This window comes from Solanum verrucosum, unplaced genomic scaffold (genome assembly GCF_900185275.1).
Source record: "Solanum verrucosum unplaced genomic scaffold, falcon-dt-bn FXZP01000040.1, whole genome shotgun sequence".
Taxonomy (NCBI): Eukaryota; Viridiplantae; Streptophyta; class Magnoliopsida; order Solanales; family Solanaceae; genus Solanum; species Solanum verrucosum.
Window position 1 is genome coordinate 2,870,197 of NW_026020323.1, and position 1,759 is coordinate 2,871,955.

Consider the following 1,759-nt stretch of genomic DNA (forward strand, 5'->3'; position numbering starts at 1 on the left):
TTTTTCTCCCTATATATGTTGCCCCTCTCTCCCACTTTCTCCATTATCATCATAAATAAGGTGATTTCTATTATTGTAACTGACTGTACTTTAATTACTACCCTCAAACTCTCAATTTCCTATTATTAAATTAACAATACATAATTACCTGTTCAAGAGTTTTTGTTTGCTTATGGAGTATTTTTATTTATGAGCCAAAAAAATCATTTCATATACAACTTTATTAATGTGTTATTTCATTATAAACAAACAAACTTATAATGTTATTGCTATTAGATGATAATGACTAAACGTAAATACTAAAATGAATGAATAAATACAGTTAACTAACATACAAATGAATACATATTTTTAATAAAACAATCAACTAATATGAGATGGAGAGAGTACTATTTAGACTAGTTGCGGCCTTTGTTATGTAGTAAATTTAGGTATGAATCCCAATTATAAATGACATGGCATCATATATGTCTCTTAACAAGTGGTCAAAGCCCTAATCAATCGTCTTAATCAATGATATGATAGTTGGGAAGTAATTTGATCAATTATATTTAGAATAATGTGTACATAAATTACCACAAATGATTAAAGCGATAAAAATAAATAAAGAGAAAATTAATCATCACTAGTGTCTGAAAGTTGTTGTGTTTGCACGTGTAGATATTATATTCCCACTTGTGCTGATTGGAATATATGGATGTACCTTAGCATCTTCCTTGACGATTCCCAGCATCTAATCTCAGATGCTTCTCTCAATTCCCTCATCCTAATCCTTTATATACATACATACATACATTTTGCATTGAGAAAATTAGAATTAAAGATCGATGAATGCAATACTCGAATCTCCGGTTGAAGCTCTTGCTTTCAATTACTGGAGCTTCGATGTCGCCAACATTGTTTGGACATGGGTTGCTGTTGTTACAGCTGCGGTTAGTTTCTGGAAGATGAAAGCATCTTCTTCAACGCGGTTGCCCACACCTCCAGAGCCAACGTTGGTAACAGTAACATTAGCTTCATCTTCATCGCAGGTAGAATTAATGCTACTATCAAAAGATAGAACGCCAGCTAGTAATAATATGACAATGTTGTCCGATGATGCTTTTTCGGAAGGAACAAAAGGGAAACTGACGATGTATTTTAAGCAAGATGAAGATGGAGATGATGATGAGGAAGGAGAAGACGACCACAACGGCGTAGAGTGGTTTGAGAATAATTGGGAGAAATTGAGAAAAGGGGAAATGGGATGGTATTGTTACCAGGATATGAAGGTAATTAACGGCAACATAGTTAGATTGTGGGACGGACACAGGGAATTAAGCACAAAAAACTGTTATCTCCAGTTAGTGCTTGGTAGTTGAAAAAACTTAGCTAATTAGTAGGGAAAGCAATAACGCATAATGAAAAATTGTAAATATTATTGTAGCCTTTTTTCGATGTTTTGTACTATTAATACCTAAGTCTTGATGATGAAGAAACTGCATTTTTCGATATTCATTGATCTTCTTTATTTTATGCAAATATTGGTTGGTCTTTCGTACTGAGTTTGTTTTCTAGATCTGCTAATGTCGTGTTTAAACAGCTCCTATATATCTTTTCAGGAATTTTGGTTAGTTGCTGTTGTAGATTGTTGAATCAAAATTGGCAACTTCATCTTTATGCATTAAAATGTACTAGAGGTTTTTAATTAACTATTGAAAATGAACCTTATTATGATTTAAGTACAAATTAAATTGCGGCTAGGGTGGTGCTTAAAGGT

The 1,759-nt window shown here is 32.8% G+C and overlaps 1 protein-coding gene across 1 annotated transcript; it reads left to right on the forward strand.

The window, feature by feature from the left end:
* The first annotated feature begins 827 nt into the window (after positions 1–827).
* Positions 828–1,361, forward strand: LOC125835558 (uncharacterized). Its single transcript, XM_049514675.1, has one exon. It carries the CDS (start codon positions 828–830, stop codon positions 1,359–1,361), a length of 534 nt encoding a protein of 177 aa, XP_049370632.1.
* The last annotated feature ends 398 nt before the right edge of the window (positions 1,362–1,759 follow it).

Excerpts from the sequence above, each read along its gene's own strand:
- LOC125835558 (XM_049514675.1), top strand. The coding sequence starts at position 828 with ATGAATGCAATACTCGAATCTCCGGTTGAAGCTCTTGCTTTCAATTAC.